The 17,398-nt window shown below is 42.7% G+C and overlaps 1 protein-coding gene across 2 annotated transcripts; it reads right to left on the minus strand.

The window, feature by feature from the left end:
* On the minus strand, positions 1-17,398 carry CUNH17orf78 (chromosome unknown C17orf78 homolog). 2 transcript variants are annotated; one of them, XM_037070317.1, is made up of 7 exons: positions 17,181-17,398; positions 16,028-16,114; positions 15,079-15,324; positions 8,725-8,841; positions 6,493-6,617; positions 5,922-6,044; positions 1-2,756 (listed from the first exon to the last, which is right to left on the minus strand). In XM_037070317.1, exons 1-7 carry the CDS (start codon positions 17,236-17,238, stop codon positions 2,682-2,684), a joined length of 831 nt encoding a protein of 276 aa, XP_036926212.1. In that variant the 5' UTR covers positions 17,239-17,398; the 3' UTR covers positions 1-2,681. The 2 variants fall into 2 exon arrangements, with proteins under 2 accessions (XP_036926212.1, XP_036926213.1); XM_037070318.1 differs by lacking the exons at positions 1-2,756; positions 6,493-6,617; positions 8,725-8,841 and having other exon boundaries at positions 5,707-6,044.

The raw sequence follows: 17,398 nt of genomic DNA on the forward strand, positions 1-17,398 counted from the left end.
CTTTAAGTCCCTCTGTGGTTAGTGGCCTCTGGCACACGCCTGGCTGTACAGAAAAGGAGGGATGCTAATGGCCCACTCAGACCTTTCAGAGGTCCAGAGAGTCCCAGGTCATGTTGACTTTTTGAGAACAGAGGTCTATCTAAAAAGTGAAGAACTGGCAAAGCAGATATAAAATTGTTGTATATTTTAAGTATTTACACTGAACAAGTCATGCTTTAACACATACACACATACAACTATTAATGTCATTCATCAATACCTTCAAATGTTTAAATTGGAATTTTCCGTGAGTGTGGTTTCCCTGCCCTAAGCCACTTTTTACCTTAATCTTTGGATCTATCAAAAAGTATTGGGGTGATTTAGACCCTTAAAAAAGGTAGAGTGACTTTCAGTCATAAGACTTGAAAAAAAACACAACTTAATACTTGTGCTAACTGGGCTTGTAGTACTAATATATTAGCCAAAAAAGGGGAGACAGCTTTAAAATGGTATGAAGAGTATGATGTTTTTTGTGTAACATATGTGTCTTTTTATATATAAGGATATGTACGTCAAAGAGTTATGTAAGGAAATATAAATCAAAGAGTTATAAATCCAAATGTCAGTGATTATCCCTGGGAGGAAGGATTAGGTATGATATTTTTTCTTTTATTCTTTATATTTTTCAGTATTTTCTAAAAATTGTTATAATGAGAGTGTACTTTAATAATTGAAAAACAAAGGGTGGCAACTTAATGAGAAAGAATTTGCAATGAAAACCTTGCTAACCAGCCACTTCCCAGAGGAATAGTTGACCCTCCATCGAAACAGTGTTTTATCAAGTTCAGACTACACCTTACTCTCTAGTGGTGACAGGGAGAATTGTGTCCTGCTGCGAAGTGATCTGCGGACAGAGGTGCCCATCCCAAAGTCCTCAAGGGTGTTTTCCCTTCCCTTCTGCTCTATGTCCCATCCATCTCTTGGTTTTCAAAAATCTTCACTGTTAAGAGAATACAGGGTTCAAAGTGATTAACTGGTTAGGGAGTCAGAGAATCCTCAGCGGCTCCTTGCCTTGTCAGGGGAAACAAGGTGTCCCCAAAACAAAATAAATAATTTTGATCCCATCAGTGAGTTTCTATAAAGAAAGTCACTATAAATGTTATACAAATTATACTCTTGCAGAAGACTTAATAAATGTTGACTTTGCCCCAGGTTTCGTCTCCTGAGAAATCTCTTGGTTCTGGACTGAAGGACATTCTGTGGTGGAGGAAGCTGGAAAGGTGTAGATGAGTGTGGACATCAGTTCTAGACTGAGAGCTTCTAAATACAGAATGCATCCTCCCTCGTGGTGTGGGGAGCAACAAACTTTCTTCTCTTTTTTCTGCTTCATGGTTGGACTGAACCACAGGTGGCAGGCTGCACTGGAGGTCACGTGAATCAGCAGAAAGGTGCAAATAATACACTCGTTTCTCCAAATGCGAGCCCCGGTGCTCTGTCGTTTTTACCTGCGATATTTCCAAGTCTATGGAACTTTAGGATGCCTGGAGGATTTCTAGGGCTTCCGTGAAAACTACCATCATCCACACTTTGTGTCTGTTCCATCTCTTCCAGGCTTGGCTTGAATGTTAATACAGGGCTTATGGCGAGATATATTCCTCTGTTGGTACAGCTTTGAGAACCACTGTTTTTATTTTTTGGAAATAAAAGTGAGTGGAAGAAGGCTACAAGGTGTGTATGGTTTTTACCAGAGAACTAAGAAAACAATTACTTAGAAACAGGCACATTTCACCAAAACAAAATGGAATGGTTTTAGCCTCTTATGAAAAGAGGCAGGACTAGTTTTGTCCCTCCCACCATTCTCTCTCTCTCTCTCTCTCTCTCTCTCTCTTAACCTAAATCCTGCTTTAGCATCAGCTCTTTAGACTTTTTTATTTTCCCAAACTCTTACTTAAGCAGGTCAGACTTTACTCACACCTGTGCCTCCATGAGACAGATCGTCATAATCATTCTGCTCTGGCATCCTCTTCCAAGTGTACACGGCTCACTGTTACGGTAGGGTACAACGTCAGACCCACTTAGGAACTCCGGGTCATCAGGAGACCTCATCTGGGTCCTATTAGTATGCAGTCTCTAGCCCTTTGGAGATTTCTGAGGAGGACATTCAGAATGCTTAAATTCACATTCCTCTCACCAGTGTGTTGCTGCTTGTGACTTAGCAGAGGCTCAGTCAGAAAACCTTACAACTGACTGTCAGCCTTGAGAAAACCGGAACACCACCCTAAGCCAAGTTGAGAGCCAGTGAGCATGGAGTCAGCAGGGAAGGTAGCACAGCAGCTGGTGAACTGAGCCACACTTGTGGCTGCTTTTCCCTGTTCATTGGAGGCTGTGTTTAAACCTTTTGTCAAAGGAAGCAATAGGCCCATTCACAGTGCTTAGAGGGGAGACTTTCTGTTTTCATCTGAGGGGATGCGAAGATACCCATTTTTTGTGGAAGTACGGAGTAAATCCCAGAGGCTTGTGGCTCAGTCAGTAGCAGTGGCATGAAGGTAATTGATTGCTAAGCCCAAGCTCCCCCTTCATGGGCCTGGCATTACTTTTTTATTGTAATGCTTCTGCTGAAGATACAAGTGTAGAATTGGCAAGAATCTGCCTATCTTGACTAATACTAGGGAGAATGTAAGTGTGAGGCAGAGCAGAACTTTTCAGAAGTATGTCTGGTAGATAACACTGATCTCCATGGCTTTCTTTGAGCTTGAGTTGGGAGCATTTTGTCCAACCTAGAGATTGAAAGGAAAAAGGAAAAGTAAAGGAGGATGCAAACGGGCATTTCTTTATGTACCAACAAGCGGATAGCTAAGTAAAAAACCCTACATAACTCTAAGTACACATCATTTTGCCTATTTGCTACCCAATGATTCCAGGGAAGGTTATTATGCTTACCCTGAGAAAGTATCAGCAAGGTGCACTTAGTAGGAAACCTACAGTTTGTTGGACCTACCAGCAAAGAAGCCATCTACCCCTTGCTTGACCTCTTTGCCTTGAATGGAAAAGGCCCTAAGTCTGCAGCTACTTTGGATCTCAGAAGCACAAGGATTCTACTTCCTTCCTTGAGTCAGGACCAAACAATCTCACTCTGTTGGCAAAGCGGCAGAGATCTGGGTCTCAGTGGACCATATATTTTTTACTAATTCCATTCCACTCTCACTGCACCAGACTCCAAGCCCCATTTGGTCTTGTACGTACTTTCAAAATGCTAACCCGTTATGAATATAGACTGTAAGCCTCTGGAAGGCAGGAAACTTGGCACATAGAAGTAAAATTGTCACTTTCAGTAAAATTTTGTGGATGAATGAGCAGTAAATCCAGTATAGGTGAGCACCGGCCTGTGAACCAAAAGGTCGCTGGTTGCATTCCCAGTCAGGGCACATGCCCGGGTTATGGGCCAGGTCCTCATAGGGGGTGCATGAGAGGCAACCACACATTGATGTTTCTCTCCCACTTTTTCTCCCTCCCTTCCCCTCTCTCTAAAAATAAATAAATAAAATATTTTTAAAAATTTGGTATAAGAATTCAAAGACCTGGACTTCAGTTCTGTTTCTACCAGCTATGTGACTCGGGAAAGTCGCATAACTTCTCTGAGTCTTAGTTTAAGTATCAGTAGAAGGCAGATGCCTGCCCTAGCTACCTCACAGGATTTTTTATGAGCCTCAAACAAGGTGATATGTACAAAATGGCTTATAATGACTATTTCTATTAATTTCCTTACTGGTTAGCAGCTTATTTTGTTCATGGGGAAAATTCAGTGTTGGTGCTTCATGGTTACCTCTAATTCTGAACTAAACTTTATGGTCCCCTTCAGGCCTCTTCTTCCAATGATCAATAGAAATCATAATGTAGATTGGAGTAAAGAACTAAAAATACACCACATGATAAAAGCATACTAATGTACACGAGCACATCATCCAATATTAGAAAAAAATGGGATTATGAAAAATATTGTCCTAGACCAGAGATGCAAATAAGTTGGCACTGGGCACCCGAGGCTTTATGATAGGAAGGATTCTGATGTCATTCCCGGGTGGAAGGAGTGCTATGCTTGATTTTTTAAAAAAGATTTTATTTATTTGTCTTTAGAGGGGAAGGAAAGGAGAGAAGGAGAGAAATATCAGTGTATGGTTGCCTCTCGTGGGTCCCCTACCGGGAACTGGCCTGCAACCCAGGCATGTGCCCTGACTGGGAATCGAACCGCGATCCTTTGGTTCACAGGCCTGCACTCAATCCACTGAACTACACCAGCCAGGGCTGTGCTTGATTTTTTAAAAAAATTGAGATAGACCCCTGGCTGGTGTAGCTCAGTGGATTAAGTCTGGGCTGTGAACCAAAAGGTTGTTGGTTCAATTCCCAATCAGGGCACATGCCTGGGTTGTAGGCCATTTCCCTAGAGGGGGTTACATGAAGGGCAACCACACGTTGATGTTTCTCTCCCTCTCTCTCTTCTTTCCCTTCTCTCTATAAATAAATAAATAAATAAATTTGCAGGCTGGCACTCACCTATACTGGATTTATTGGCTCATTCATCCACAAAATATTTTAAAAATTGAGATATAATTGGCATATAACATTGTGTAAGTTCAAGATGTGCAACATATTGATTTCATACATTTATATATTGTAATATGATTACTATTGTAGCTTTAGCTAACATCTCTTTCACAGCACATAATTATCATTTCTTTTTTTGTGGTGAGAACATTTCAGATCTGTATATAGTAAAGTATTATTGGCTTGGCCACTATGCTATGCATTAGATCTCCAGAACTTATTCATCTTCTAGTTGTACTGTGCTTGACTACTGTTGTGTGCAGCTGACACAGAGTTAAAGGGTGGCAGCCCTGGCTGGTGTGGCTCAGTGGATTGAGTGCAGGACTATGAAGCAAAAGGTGGCTGGTTCAATTCCCAGTCAGGACACATGCCTGGGCTGCAGGCCAGGTCCCCAGTAGAGGGTGTGGGAGAGGCAGCCACACATTGATGTTTCTCTCCCTCTCTTTCTCCCTCCCTTCCCCTCTCTCTGAAAAATAAATAAAATCTTTAAAAAAAAAGAATTAAAGGGTGGCAGCATGTGTACCATCCTAGACACTCTAATCTTTGAGACCCCTTCTCAGTGCCGTAATTCTACAAGAGCGGACTCCTTCTCTAATTTAAAAAGCACTGGAGACCTTGTCTCATGGCCGTAGTGGGTTTTATAAATGTGGTAGAGAAGGCAGCCATCAGTTTCTGGTTTTCGCAGGCTGAGTCCACTTCTCCTGGGGAAACTTGATGTAAAGCAGCTGTGCTGAACCAGTGGGGTAGTGTCTGTCTGAGACACCACCGGGCAATATGGGCTTAGAATCTCGTCAGGAAACCCAAGGGTAGGGAGGAAAGATGCTGTTTTGCCAGGGATCAGACTGAGTTCAAGTGCGGTGGCTCCTCAACTTTGGTGTATGTAAGAGTTACTTAGGGACAGGGATGGACACCTAAGTGTGGGTTCTGGAGTGCTTACAATTTTAGAGGGGCTTTTTTTTGAAAGAAAAAGAACACAAATTTTAAAAATACAAAATTGAATATAAGGTCCCATGGTCCTGAAGCTTAAGCTTCATTAATTTTATAGTAAATTCACCTCTACTTAGGGAGTGTGTTCAAAATCTCAAGAACAAGGTTCCTGGCCCCAGGTGTTCTGGTTCATTATATCTGGGGCCCAGAAATCTGTGTTTTCAGTAAGTTCTACCTGTGTTATGGCTGGGCTGATGTTAAGAAAACAACAGTACAAATAAATACCTACCCATTTCCTGACACATAAAAGAATTACCCACAGTTGCTTCGTAACTGAATCAGCTCCCTGCCCCCCAGCACTTATATGTCTGCCCCATTTTCTCCAAGCAAATGACACAAACCACACAGAGAACACTTTCCTTCTCCGGCTGAGAGGCAGGCTGGGATCCAGCTGTCTCAGGCTGTTGGCCTCCCTCCCTTTGCTTTGTCCACAAGCTCGGGCATTGGCACAGCTCTCTGGCTCTCAGGCATTGACTCTGAAGGGAGAAAATGACTGGTGTTAACCTCAGGGGCTTGTATGCATTTGGTTGCCTTCCAAACTTCATGTCAAGCCATTCAAAGAAAACCATGTCTTCTAAAGAAAATATTCTGTCCTAATAGCTCTGTCCTCCCCAGGAATGTACAAGTACAGCAGAGGAACTTGCATTTAGCAAGGACTTCCTGTGTGCTAGGCACCTGTCACCCAGGATCTCCATTAGCCTTCATCACCACCATAAGAGGCAGCTATCACTGCCCCATTTTAAAGATGAGGTAACTGAGGTTGGACAAGGCAAGCAACTCTCTCAAAGCCACTCAGCTAGTGAGTGTGAGTTGCAGGTCTGTCCAAACTCCAAAGTGTATGCTTTTGTTACCATGCCAACCCACCTCTGGAAAAGGAGATTTATATAGATCAAGCCCCAGGACCCAATACATCAGCAAACTTACAGGACATGGGACTTCAAAAATGACAAACACTGTAATGGCAAGTGCACTGAGCAACAGAATGACAGCAATCAGAAATTTGACCACAGCGCTCCATTTCCGCCTCTCCTCTAGGTCCTTGTCTGTGTCTAAAAGGAGAGAGAGCAGCAGGAGAGGGAGAAAGAGAATTGAGAGAGGAAAGAGATCCACCCTCTGCTCTGAAAGAGTCCAGCTTGACTCAGAGGCTGGATTTCCAATTTAGACTCAGAGTCAGGGGAGGGGTGGGCATCATGGGCCTTGCTCTAATCTCCTTGGCAGTCTCTTCCCAGCGAGTCCCCTTCCCTGCGATTTGGGATTTTCCATGATCAATAGGACCGATTCTTGCACTCCTCTTGAGGGAGGAAAAGGGGCGGGGGGTGCACAGTGAGTTCCAAACTCATCTTACGCCAGCAGCCCTGTCAGGGTCTCTACCTAGAAAATCACCCTTCTATGGTCCTTGCGGTTTCATTGGAGGAGCCATAGGAGGAACAAAGGTGTGTTGGCATTGCTGCTGGGTCATGAGCCAAATTTGGAGGGAAATGGCTTATACACATCCTGTTATTACTAACCGCATATCTATTTTTCCCCTGGCAGGGACTGGATGTAACCCAAACCAAGTTGCATCCAGAACTTAGAATTTGAATCCTGGCCAATTAGAGAAGGCTGTTTCTAAAAGTAGTGCCGACAAAACCTGCCCTTGGTTGTTGTCATCACTGTAATGATCGGTGTGTAAATGCTATTTGCACATGCAATGGCTGGAATTGCCGACCACATGAATACATTTTATTCTGTCCCCACGTTTGGCTACAAGATGAGCTCACTTGTTTGGAGGTAAAGCATTATTAATGCAGTTATGTGCCTCTTAACCACAGGGATACGTTCTGAGAAATGCATCATTAGGCAATTCTGTCGTGTGAAAATGATAATGTGCACTTACTGTAACCTAGATGCGGCAGCCTGCTAGACACCTAGGCTGTATTGTATAGCATATTGTTCTTAGGCTGCAAACCTGTACAGCGTGTCACTGTACTGAATACTGTAGGCAGTTGTAACACATTGGCTTTTGTGCATCTAAACATATCTAGACCCCGGCTGGGTAACCCAGTTGGTTAGAGCATTATCCTGATATACCAAGGTTGGGGGTTCAATCCTGAGTCAAGGCACATGCAAGAATCAACCAATAAATGCATAAATAATCAGAACAACAAATTGATGTCTCTCTCTCTTCCTCCTTTCCTTTCTTATAATTAAATATAAATATGGTTTATTTCTATTTAAGATCAATAAATAAATATTAAAACATCTAAACATAGAAAAGGTACAGTAAAAATACAATGTAAAAGATAAAAAATAGTACACCTGAAAAAAAACACGGTACACCTGTACAGGGCACTCACCGTGAGTGGGGCTTGCAGGACTGGAAGTTGCCCTGGGTGAGTCAGTGAGTAAGTGGTGAGTGAGTGTGAAGGCCTGAGATGGTACTGTGCGCTCCTGTAGACTCTGGAAACACTGTACACTCAGTCTCCACAAAGTTCGTAAAGCAATATGAGAGTAAAGCAAGCCCGAGAGGAAAGGATACAATCAAAAGACGCAGTAAACACGGGATGTATGAGATGGCTGCTGGTTTAACATGGCATACTGTTTTGTAGCAACCTGTTTTACTGTTAATAAGTAGGAAGAGTACACTCTAAAATAACAATAAAAAGTATAGTATAGTAAACATGTACAGCAGTAACAGTCATTTGCTATCATTGTCGAGTGTTATGTGTGTACTGTACATAGTTGCACATACTGCACTTTTACACGGCTAGCCACGCAGTAGGTTTGTTTGCACCAGCATCACCACAGACGTGTGAGTAATGCCTCGCGCTCTGACGTTACAGTGTGATGGTAGGAATTTCTCAGCCCCATTATACTCCTGTGGGACAACTGTTGTTCATACAGTAGGCCCATCGTTGACCAAAATGTCGTTAACACACCACCTGACGGTGGCGTCAAAGTACAGACATTTCTGGGACCTTCTTTATACAGAAACTGATTTCTTTCCATGAGAAAGAGAGGGTTTTCTAATGGAAACTTTGTGTAACTTCACAACTTCCAGGAAAATCCTAGGAGACCCAGACTCGTGTTGGGGCTAAAAATGCTTTTCTTCCTGTTCTTGTCTCACCCCTACTTATTCTGTACCTTGTGTCAAAGGGCTAGAAAGATCATCAATACTTGTAGTTTCCTCTCCTTTGTTCTCTGGAGTTAAGGAGGTGGTCGTGGTGGGAAAAGTCTCTGACGAGGCCCTCATCACTGGATAGACCTTACATTGGGAGATCCCTGGTAAAAAAGCTATAAAAAAGAAAGAAAGAATGAAAGGTCAACTGAGGCCACTTTATTCTGCCCTTGATTTTACCTGACAAAAAACCCTGGCTCTACCAAGGTGATACTAAGCTTCTAATTGTGGCCCTGTTGGTCTGTCCATAGGTTTAGGGTGTGAGCTTTGAATAATGCCAAGAGTAGATGAGGACAGAGATACTAGTAAGCGATAGGCATTAAAATTCCCATGAGGCCTTTGACTAATGTAGGATCAGAATGGAGGAGGAGGCCATACCTTGATCACTTATCATTCTTAAGGCCATAATAATAATAAGGATAGAGGGCGTAACTCTGTTCAAAGTTTCTGTCGTCAAAAAAGTTGGCTACAAAGTCCAAGGAAGAACATGAACTGTAATAATTTGCGTTAATGACTGCTGTAAGTCTGTCTGGTGGAGTCTAAGTCAACGACTTGGAGAAGGGACTGGGAAAAGCAAGGTGAGCTCAGAGAAGAGGGAAAGACCACCCAGTTTCATGCGCTCCTCAATTTCATTCATTCAGCAAATAATTAAAAATGAGTATCTGTTACGTGCCAGGGACTGCTCCACTACTCCGGATGCGTCAGTTGCATACGTGCTAGCAAGGGAACAGGTGCAGAGGAGGCAGAGGATAGCAGACAACAATAAGTACAGTCAATTTTATGGTGTGTTAGAAGGAAGTAAGTGCTACCCCCAAAATAAATAAATAAATAAATAAATAAAAGTAGAGGAAGGTAAGGGAGCAGTCTGGGGAGTGTGGGTGGGCAGTGTTTTGGCAACGTGCAACATAGGCTGGTTTTATTGAGAACGTGAGGATTGAGCCAAGACCTGGAGGAGGTGAGGGGAATAGCAAAGCAGAGGCCTGGGAAAGTATAGTAAGTCCTCACTAATGTCGATAGGTTCTTGGAAACTGACTTTAAGGCAAAATGACCTGTAATAAAACCAATTTTACCATAGGCTACTTAATGTAAATAAGAATTAAGTTCTTGCAGCATATTTCCAGTCACAAAAACATCATCAAATTTCTAAAGACCTCAAACATTTCTAATATTAAACATTGAAATAAATGTGTGCCATGCATACATTTAATAAAGGTTGATAAAAACAAGAAAGATGATTCTTTTCTAACCTGCTTATTCTAGTTCAGGGTTGAGGGTGGCCAGAGTTTGTACCAGCAACTCAGGGTACGAGATGGGGCCCAACCCCGTCTTGTACAGGAAGGTCTTCCATTGCAGGGCACACTCACACACACCCATACACGCTCAAACCAGAGCCATGTGGATACACCACTTCACCTAATGTGCACACCTTTGGGAGGATGTGCAAGGAAGCAAGAGTGCAGAGGAAAACCCATGCAGACATGGGAAGAACTCCCCACAGTGGCCCAGGGGGGAACAATTTTTTTCTCATCAATGTTACATCAAAATGATGTTCAATGAGAAAACGTTATTCAAGAACCTGCTGTAGTGACCGAGGCAGACTGACAGCTAGAGTAAAGGCCCCAAGGCAGAGAATGGCTGACATGTTACAGTTTCAGAGGAAGAGCAAAGAGGCCAGTGGGATTGGCGAAGAGTATGCAAGGGGCCAGGAGTAGGGGGCGAGGACCGAAAGGAAATGGGCCCACATCACCGAGGGCCTTTTAAGCTAGTTTAAGGACTTTGGTTTTTATTCTGGTGGAAATGGGGATCCATTACAAGGTTTTGAGGATGAATCTCTTTGTTTTTAAATGGTCACTGAAATAGACTGCAGGCCCTACAGTGTCGAGGGACAAGGGCAGAAGCAGAGTCACCTGTTGGGAGGCTATTGCTGAAATCCAAATGATAGAGGATGGTGACTCAGACCAGCTGTGGCAGTGATGAGGTGCAGGCAGATTCCAGCTGTAGGCTGGAACTAACAGTGCTTGCCTCTAGAACAGACCTAATCCAATTCAGACAGTGGTTCTTATTCCAGTTTTAATGGTCTCTTGTTTATTAAATTAAGGTCTGTAAGTTCTACTTGACATTTCTAAATTACTCTCCCATGTCTTGATTAAGTCCATGTGAAATGATAGTTCTTTACTTCGGAGGCCAGTGGCCACAGCACCAGGCCCTAAACATGAAATGACAGGGTAAGAAGTCATTCTCGATTTCAGTTTAATCAGGAAGACTGTGTTGGCAAAGATAGGCAGAGACCAAGAGCCACAGGTTCAGAGGAAAAACAACAACCACAAGGAAATTATGTGAAGTGTTTTCAGCATAGCACCAGTCAGTTCACCAAAACGACAACCTAAGTGTTTGTAAGACAGATGAGATGAAGATAAGCAAATCTCACGTGAGGCAAGTCACATCAGTCCTCCGAGTTCTGGGCTCCTTGTCTGTAAGATGGCTGTAGTAAAATAATTCTTGGCCTGTCTGTTTCACAGGGGTGATGTGAAGACGAGAAACAAACAAAAACGAGAAAGCAGGTGTGCTGACCGAGTGACATGACTGGAAGAGGAGGAAAAACCTAGAGATCCTCTGAATAGAACTGAGCCCTCAACAGGGATAATGGTGTTTCCAATGACATGTCTCTTTACTTCCGGGCTCTCCTGTTTCAAAGTCTACTTTAATAGGCGTTCTCTGTCAGTGTATTTTCATTTCCGCATAGTTTCTGAATTAGCGTCCGACCATGTTGGCGGTCCATCTCCTTTAGATGCCATCTGGTCGGTAAATGAGCGTTAAGGTGGAGCACATTTCTAAGTACAGCTCTCCACTCCCGGTAATGATGGAATTGCAATACCAGCCTTTCTCTAAGAATGTTTGAGCAAGAACACCCGACTTTGAGAAGATACACAAAAATCCAAATTTGTGAAATGGATAATTTAGCAGATGATGCTTTGCTTTATCACAAAATAACTTAAATAGGGTGCATTTAAATGGAAGTTTCTTCTAGAGATTATTCTGTATTAATATTAGAAGGTTGAAAGAGCGATTGGAGAAGCCTTATATATTGCTATTGGGTTTGCGCTTCAGATCTAGACTTGCACTTTACGTATGTAGAAATTAGACCAGCAAGTCAAGTCCCTCATTTGTTGTTATAGAAACTGAGCACTGGAGAAATTAGGTAACTTGCTAAAGGTGACCAAAGCTATCAGAATAAACATATGGTTAGTATTTCTCCTATTCCCACAGTTTCACATGGGGTAAAGAGACTGTAGGAAGATGTGTGAGTCCTCTTTCACCAGAAGGAGATATCAGAATATTTATGAGAGAGGGTCTTTTTCTTGGCCAAATCCCACAGACAGTAACAAATAGTCTCCATCTTACATGTTTCTGCGTTATGTGTTGACCCACATCTTCTGATGACCAACTGTGTTGCGGTACGTTTTTATCCCTGCAATTTCAGGTTCCTGCATTGCCCTGGGAACATTGCCATGGACTGTCTTCTGTTTCCAGGACAACCTCCTGTGCAGACTGGTGTCGCCTATAGTGGGCATCTCTTTTAGGACCTTATACATCTGACCGCTGGCCTGTTGTTTATTTCTACCCTATGTGGAGTCTGGCATGTCTTGGTACTCAGTGTAAGTTTAAATTCAGGATAGGCAGTTTCAAACTTATAAACGGGGTGATATTTCAAAAGTCCATTCATAAATTGGTTGTTTGCAATTTATCATTGCTCCATAGAAATGTATCCTGAACTGATGATCAGGTCCTCAAACTAATCCTACATCCATTTAATCTCCTTGCATAGCTCAAATGCAGGGGTGTCCAACCCCCAGCCCGCGGGTCGCATGGGGCCCAAGATGTCTATGAATGCAGCCCAACACAAAATCGTAAATTTACTTAAAAACTTTTTTTGCTCATCAGTTTTCATTAGTGTTTGTGTGGTTAATGTGTGGCCCAAGACAGCTCTTCTTCTTCCAGTGTGGCCCAGAGACACCAAAGGGTTGGACACATCTGTCAGGGTATTAGNTCTACCCTATGTGGAGTCTGATATGTCTTGGTACTCAGTGTAAGTTTAAATTCAGGATAGGAAGTTTCAAACTTATAAACGGGGCGATATTTCAAAAGTCCATTCATAAATTGGTTGTTTGCAATTTATCATTGCTCCATAGAAATGTATCCTAAACTGATGATCAGGTCCTCAAACTAATCCTACATCCATTTAATCTCCTTGCATAGCTCAAATGCAGGGGTGTCCAATCCCCGGCCCGCGGGTCGCATGGGGCCCAAGATGTCTATGAATGCAGCCCAACACAAAATCGTAAATTTACTTAAAAACTTTTTTTGCTCATCAGTTTTCATTAGTGTTTGTGTGGTTAATGTGTGGCCCAAGACAGCTCTTCTTCTTCCAGTGTGGCCCAGAGACACCAAAGGGTTGGACACATCTGTCAGGGTATTAGCTTAAACCAGCAATTTTCAACCTTTTTCATCTCATGGCACACATAAACTAATTCCTAAAATTTGCAGCATACCAGTTAATATAATTTTTGTTGATCTGACAAAAAATAGAGATGATGGGGATTCACTGACAGCAGACTGCTGTTGTTATGTTGGTTGTTACTATTTTTTAAATCTGACAATCCAAGGGAAAAGAAGTCAGTGCCCCAGACTAAATAATCAGGTATTGCGTGTTTTAAAAATTCTTGTGGCACACGGGTTGAAAATATCACTCGCTTAAACTCTTCCTCCTTCCCTGTGTTCTAGGCTAGCCCAAAGCAAATTGTTGAATTAGGTCTGACTGATCTTTGGCATCTCTCCTACTACTTAATTTCCTAGTTTCCCTCGTCCAAAATCTCTAAGAGCTAGTGTCCTTAATTGCTGAGTCCAACACTGCATAGCACTACATCCAAGAAAGATTCACCCCGTACAAACTGCTGTAGATTCCCAAATGACCTAAGTTCACTCTTACCCATCACACCTGACATTGATTCAAGGGGGATGTCTCAGGTCAGGAGGAGAACAATCTGGTTGAATTAATTTACATTAACGTCGAGTGAGTGAAAGCCCTCAAATACTGTCAGAGGCTTTTAAGTTTTTAAGAGTTTGTTTCACACAAAGATGGTCACTATGTGAACTTTTAGAAAATGTAATAAAGGAGTGAAAACATCCATGTCGTGTGAGGATATACAATTTACTCTACCTGGGCCACGTCCCAAGAACCTATCCACTCATTTCCCAGTCTCTAGTCTCTAAACAGTTTGTAATCTTAAAAGTTTTTTTCCCCATTATTCTATTTGTGAACCCCCAGTTTCTCTATAAGTGTCAAGTTTTATTTTTCCAGCAGTGCAGCAGTCGCATCTAGGGAATCGCTTGTATGTAAGGGGGAACTGCCAATACCAATGTACTGATCACAGTAAATTTCTGCTGGACAGAACGAATGGGTGGGAGAAAGAAAGCAGAGCAGAAGCGGGGAAACTTAAGGCTGAGGTCAAAAGCTGTCGCTCAGCAGCTGTGGGAGAACAGGCATCCTCAGTGTGGGCGGGAGTGCAAAACGGAACCGCCCTGGGGGGGTTAATTTGGCAGTGTCTATCAGACTTTTTGCTGCAGCACTCCTGCTTCTTGGAATTTATTCTATTGATAAGTTGCAGCTACACAAAGATGAATGTGTCAGATCATTGCTTGCAGCATTGTTTGTATTCACCAAAGACTGGAAACACCCAAATTATCCATCAATGGGGAACTGGTGATACTACAGCTATAAAATGTAATACTATACAATTGTTACAAGGAATGAGAAAAATTTATACAGATAGATACGGAAAAAGGCAAGGTATTGACTAGCATGTATGGTATGCTACCATTTATGTTTTTAAAAAATATATATCCGTATACGCTTAGAGTACCTCTGGAAGGAAATTCAATAAGTGGTTAATAGTGGTTCCCTCAGGGATAGAGAAATGGAGGATGAGAGAGTGGGCGTACAGGGAGATTTGCTTTTAACTGTAAGTCTGTGTGGTTTGAATATTTTACTATGTGCATTCAAAGTAAATCAAGTTCAAACAACCATTGTCAAAGGAAGACCCATCAGAAAATAGAGATTATATAAAAATTGCAGCATGTCGGGACTAGGAGGGCCCTAAGAGGTTAGAAACCTGAGTTCAGGACTGAACTCAGGTTTCTAACTCTTCAGTTAGAAAACTGAGTCTCAGGACACAGATTTGCCCACCCAGAGGATAATCCATTTCCTTCAGGTGTTAGCTGCTACTAAGCTCTAGGGGAATTCAGGGCTCTGAAGCAGAAGTCATGAGTACCACTGTCTCATTTTCCAGTCTCACCTTTGCCCATTAGAAGGGATCCTGTCCGAGACTTGGAGGTGAGGGTTAGGTGACAGCTGGGGAAGGCAGTGCTGTTCCTGTGGGGAGCAGCGATGACTCTCAGGTTCTTTAGACTGTGCTTGACCTTTGGCCTTTTCTCTGAATGTACAAGGTTGAGTCTCACTGTCCTCCCAGAGCCGAAGCACTGCAGGGTAGCCACAGTCAGGTTCTGGATGAAGGTGGATCTGTTGGCTTCTGCCTGAGGTTCTGGAGAGAGAAAAGCCAGAGAGAATAAAGGAAGCTGGTTCTTACTCTGAATGGCTAAACCACTTTATTGACTTGTTAAACTCCACTGCTGTACTTTTTTCTCCTTTTAGTTCGTTTATTCCTCAGCATGTGCTTATGGTACTTAACATACATGCCCTGCCTTTCTCCCTTCCTGCATGGGTCCCATGAATACAGGTGACTGCAGTAAATTCAGCCTCGAGAAAAGCTCATAGGGCGTCTTCTCCAATGTTGAGGGCTGCCTCCTTCTCATTCTTCACACCCTTTTGTGATTTCATAGCCCATGCCTTAGGTAATTCAATAATTGGTTTCCAGAAAGCCTCTTGAGGGGACACATATCTTTAAAATAGGGTATTTGAGCCCTGGCTGGTCTAGCTCAGTGGATTGAGCACAGGCCTATGAAGTAAAGGGTCGCCAGTTTGATTCCCAGTCAGGGCACATGCCTGGGTTGCAGGCCAGGTGCCCAGTGAGAGACACATGAGAGGCAACCACACATTAATGTTTCTCTCCCTCTTTCTCCTTCCCTTCCTCTCTCTCTAAAAAATAAACAAATAAAATATTTTAAAAATAAAATAGGATATTTGAGATCTAGGCTAGAAATGAGGGAGACAGGCATCTTTTAAGAGTAAAAATATTCTGGAATGGCAAAGTAATTTTTCTGAGGAAGGGAGCGCCCGTTCCTTACCTGGCATTAGCATACCCCCGATGCTTCGCACATCCTTTGGGAAGAGCCCAGGGAGCTCCTCCACTTGGCAACTGCTCCCTCTGGGTTCTGGGGTAGGGGGAGAAAAAGGTCAGGATTTTCTGGCTATTTACTGCTTAGAATTCCAGGTGCTGGAGAGGGAGATACAAAAGAATGCAGTTCCTTCTTATAAAACTTGCAATTGGTAAGATGAAAACTCCCCTCCAGTATAATAAAGATTAAATTAAAAAATAATAAACAATAAACAAAAAAGCCCCCCCCCCAGGACTTTAAAGTACATGCAAGGAGTAGTTAGACTACTGTAAAGAAAACTGAGCACCCAGCTATTACCTTGGGGAGGGTGGAGGGTGAAACAAGTGGGGTCAGTGAGAGACTGACCAGCCTTTTCCTTCAAACACTGACTGTTATCTCTTCTCTTTCTGTTCCATTTGTCTTCTTCTGTTAAAACTTTTGAAAATTCACTAAATGTAACCTTGGACAAAGTATCTTTCCAGTTTTTCATGGAATCATAGGTCATAGTTTTTCATGCTTTGGGGCACCTAACTCACAGGGTGGTGTGAGTTTTTTTCATTTGCTAAATTTGTCACTGCTGCCCATTATAGTGTTTGGCCTCAACTTCAGTGAGCTAATTACAGAGGTGAAGTGTTTAGGACGCTTTGAAGAATCATGTTTTAAATGAGCAGTTATCAAAGAATAGGAAATGGTGACATTTCATCTCCACACCACGCATTTCTTAGCTCTTCCCTCCCAGGAGCATCCCCATGTAATTGCATGTAACACCTTAAAAAGGAAGACAGCATCTTACGAAGGGCTATGAACTTGGGGGTTTAGGTGATGATATTACTGGAACTGTGACAACATCCTCCAGGGAAGAAAGCCATCTAATAGGGAAAGGACTCTGAACGTTAGTTATACAAACAAGATAGAAGTCACCACACTCTCTGAGGACTTCTCACCATGAAACAGACAGCTGTCTCCCTGGGGTGAAAAAGCTGCAGTCCTGCCAGGAGGTACTTTGGACGACTGGAAAGCATTGCCTACTGAGTACTGGCTGTACATCTGCCGGAACAGACTCGACACATTTTCTAGGCCTCTCTTTGGGTTTTCCAGGATATTAAGCTACAGAAGCACTTACCTTCCTTGTTGGCATCATAGAATGTAATAATCAGGCTGAATACCAAGATGGTATCCATGTCAGCTTGAGCATGTGTGCCCCTTGAAGAGATAGTCCCTTGCAGCTTTGTCTCTAGGTGTTTCCTCTGCCCTGGAACCAAGTTTGACCCTAGGAGAGTCTGGTTCCACTCTAATTATTTTGCCTCATTTCCTGAAGACCCAGGAATAGAGCTGACTGGA

Source organism: Sturnira hondurensis, unplaced genomic scaffold (assembly GCF_014824575.4).
Source record: "Sturnira hondurensis isolate 20B ecotype Veracruz unplaced genomic scaffold, ASM1482457v3 Scaffold0018728, whole genome shotgun sequence".
Lineage (NCBI taxonomy): Eukaryota > Metazoa > Chordata > Mammalia > Chiroptera > Phyllostomidae > Sturnira > Sturnira hondurensis.

Bases quoted from the DNA above. Each gene is read 5' to 3' on its own strand.
- CUNH17orf78 (XM_037070317.1), bottom strand. From the start codon at position 17,238: ATGGATACCATCTTGGTATTCAGCCTGATTATTACATTCTATGATGCC. The intron at 15,325-16,027 runs GTAAGGAACGGG...TTCTCTCTCCAG, and splicing joins CGGGGGTATGCTAATGCCAG to AACCTCAGGCAGAAGCCAAC. The intron at 8,842-15,078 runs GTGAGACTGGAA...TCTTTTTTATAG, and splicing joins ATCCCTTCTAATGGGCAAAG to CTTTTTTACCAGGGATCTCC.